We start from the raw sequence: 2,669 nt of genomic DNA on the forward strand, positions 1-2,669 counted from the left end.
CCAGAAGGGTTTGGGAGAAACCTTGTTTCCCCTAGTGCCCCCTGGCATAACAAGGAATAAAGGCCACAAGTTGTTGGAGAGGAGGTTCAGATTACGCATCCGTAAGAACTACTTCACAGTCAGGGCAGCTAGGATCTGGAACCAACTTCCAAGAGAAGTGGTGCTGGCTCCTACCCTGGGGGTCTTTAAGAGGAGGCTTGATGCCTACCTGGCTGGGATCATTTGAGCCCAGTTTTTCTCCTGCCCAGGCCTGGGGTCATACCTGAAGATCTACAAGATCCCATCCGACCCGACTTCTGATTCTATGACTTTGAACACAGTCTCCCTGGTCCCAGCCAAGTGCAATCCTTATCTCTCCCATAATTCCTGGACCGTCACAGCTGCAACATCACTGTAACCCTGCTGTGTCCAGGAGAGAGGTCACGGCTCAGAGCCCTGAGTGGGGCTAGCAAGTTGATGCAGTCTGGATGTAAGCATCTAACTGCTTTTGGGGTCCCCCTCCCTTCAGCATCTCCCACTCAGCTTGGTGGCATCCACAAGTCCCTTCCTCAGGACCCTCACTCCTCAGTGCCGTGCTCAGGGCAGTGGGTCCCTCCAGATGCCTCATCTTCTGCACAGTAAGAGGCTCTTTAGGGGTCACTTAATCATCTAGAGCTAGAGGGGACTGGCCTGTGGAGACCTGAGGGTAAGGGACTAAAGCAAGGGACAGTGGTTGAGACCCCAAGACGTAGCGTCTCCTGAAAGAGGAAGGAACGAGTCTTCTAGCAGTGGGTGTGAACTCTCACTTGCTAGGAAGCGTGTGTAGGGCATGAAGGATGTGTTTGCTTCTCACAGATCCCTTCCTTGCTGCGGCTAAAGCACTGCCCAAACGTGACCTTTGCGGGAGTGGATGGCCCAGAGGACGTAACTGACCACACCTACCAGGACCTCTTCCACATGGGCGGCTTCGTGGTCTCAGACGAGGAAGTATTAGAAACGGTCACTTTAGGTGAGTTCCACGTTTCCACCCCCTGCTCCTCCTTTCTTACACGGCTCATTCGTTCCAGGAGGGTAGCTTGGAGAGCAGCTGTGGAAACGATGGCTTCAACTGAATACAGAAGACGGCAAAAATATGGGGACATGCCTATGGCTCTAGAGGGCTTTCACTTGGGCAAACTCAACCCAAGCTGGATTCAACTAGCAGCCTAGGAAAATACTACCGATATTTTTAACCTCTTGAACCACCGCTGAAAATAGGGGGGCAGAAAATCTGCTATGTTTTAGGCCTCTGGGTGGCTCGTTAAAATGAGGATCGCTTATATCTCATATGTAGCGCGGACTGGCGTATCTTCCCATTTCATAGGGCAAGTCTATACTGCCCCAGTGCAGGGCTAGCAGGTGCCATACTGAGATGTGCGACTAACGCAACTTCCTCTGAATAGTAGCATAGCCAGCTTTGGGTGGCATGGGGCATGTGCCAATAAACTCTGCCTCTCAGATGAGCTGGCTGATGCACGTACAGTGCCTTTCTATGCTGGTCCCGGCTTGGAAAGCCAGACATACAGAACTGGTGTGAAACATCCCGGTACAGCAGCCCCCAACACTGTCCTCAAGCTCTGTGGACATGCCCAGAAGTAGCCCCTGATTCTCAGACTCCACATTGGGAGGTTTGTTCTTGCCTGAACGCGGTGGATGCTCTTTCCACAGGTCAGCTGAAAGAAATGGTTAAAGCGCTGGAGAAGCTGAATGGTACTGGGCGGTGGCGATGGCTGCTTCACTACAAAGAAAGTAAAAAGCTAAAAGAAGATGTAAGGTAATCACATCACAGACCCCCCGGTTTCCCAGTCAGATTCATGGGAAGCCCAGGCTAGAGGCCTGGAAACCATGACGTGCAAGGAAAGGTTGGAAGAAGTGGGGTTTATTAGTCTGGAGGAGAGAAGACTAACAGGGGGTTGGGGGGATGGAAAGCAGCCTTCCAATATGGAAAGGGTTTTTCCAAAAAAACGGGCATTTGACTCATCTCCGTGCCTCAGGGATAAGAAAGAAGCAAAGGGCTTGAATGGCAACAAAAGGGGCTGAGGTTGGTTATTAGGAAGAATATTCTGAGAGGATAGCTAAGCACGGGGACCGATTAACTAGAAAGGATGGGAAATCTCCATCACAGGATGTTGTGAAGTGCAAGTTAAATGAATGCTTTAGCCAGGGGGTGAATACTTTAGCCAGGGGGAGTCCAGCATGAGCAGGAGGTTGATGAGATGATCTCTTGAGGTCTGTCCCAGCCCCTTTTTTCTGTGATTTAAGCTCCAGCCCTTCTGCTTGTCTTCTATCCATTGCCTAAGCAATCCAACAGGGTCTTCAGTTTGGTCTGGTATGGACAGGTAGGGATTGCTATGTAGTGGAGACCGTCATGAAGGCCACAAGGTCTGTTCACATTACTTTTTGTTCACTCAGGTTTTTTTTCCCTGAGAATAGTTTCATAGATTTAGGGTCGGAAGGGACCTAGTAGATCTTCTAGCCCGACCCCCCACCAGGGCGGGAGAACAACAAAACCCCAAAACAAGAAACAGGACTCAAATGAGTCCAGCCAGGTAGGCATCCAGCCTCTTCTTAAAGACCCCCAGGGTAGGGGCCAGCACCACTTCCCTTGGAAGTTGGTTCCAGCTCCTAGCCGCCCTAACTGTGAAGTAGTT

The 2,669-nt window shown here is 50.9% G+C and overlaps 2 protein-coding genes across 3 annotated transcripts in view; both read left to right on the forward strand.

Annotated features, from left to right (window-relative positions):
- The window catches only part of COPG2 (coatomer protein complex subunit gamma 2), a 770,521-nt gene that overhangs the window by 422,210 nt on the left and 345,642 nt on the right, over positions 1 to 2,669 (forward strand). The window lies entirely within an intron of this gene.
- FAM208B (family with sequence similarity 208 member B) overlaps positions 1 to 2,669 on the forward strand; it is a 60,588-nt gene that overhangs the window by 50,407 nt on the left and 7,512 nt on the right. For both annotated transcript variants that reach the window (XM_019509637.1, XM_019509636.1), the window contains 2 exons: positions 835 to 988; positions 1,687 to 1,792. In XM_019509637.1, the coding sequence (XP_019365182.1) occupies positions 835 to 988; positions 1,687 to 1,792 (260 nt within the window). The remainder of the gene's footprint in view (positions 1 to 834; positions 989 to 1,686; positions 1,793 to 2,669) is intronic.

This window comes from Gavialis gangeticus, unplaced genomic scaffold (genome assembly GCF_001723915.1).
Source record: "Gavialis gangeticus isolate Ggan-Ray unplaced genomic scaffold, GavGan_comp1, whole genome shotgun sequence".
NCBI lineage: Eukaryota > Metazoa > Chordata > Crocodylia > Gavialidae > Gavialis > Gavialis gangeticus.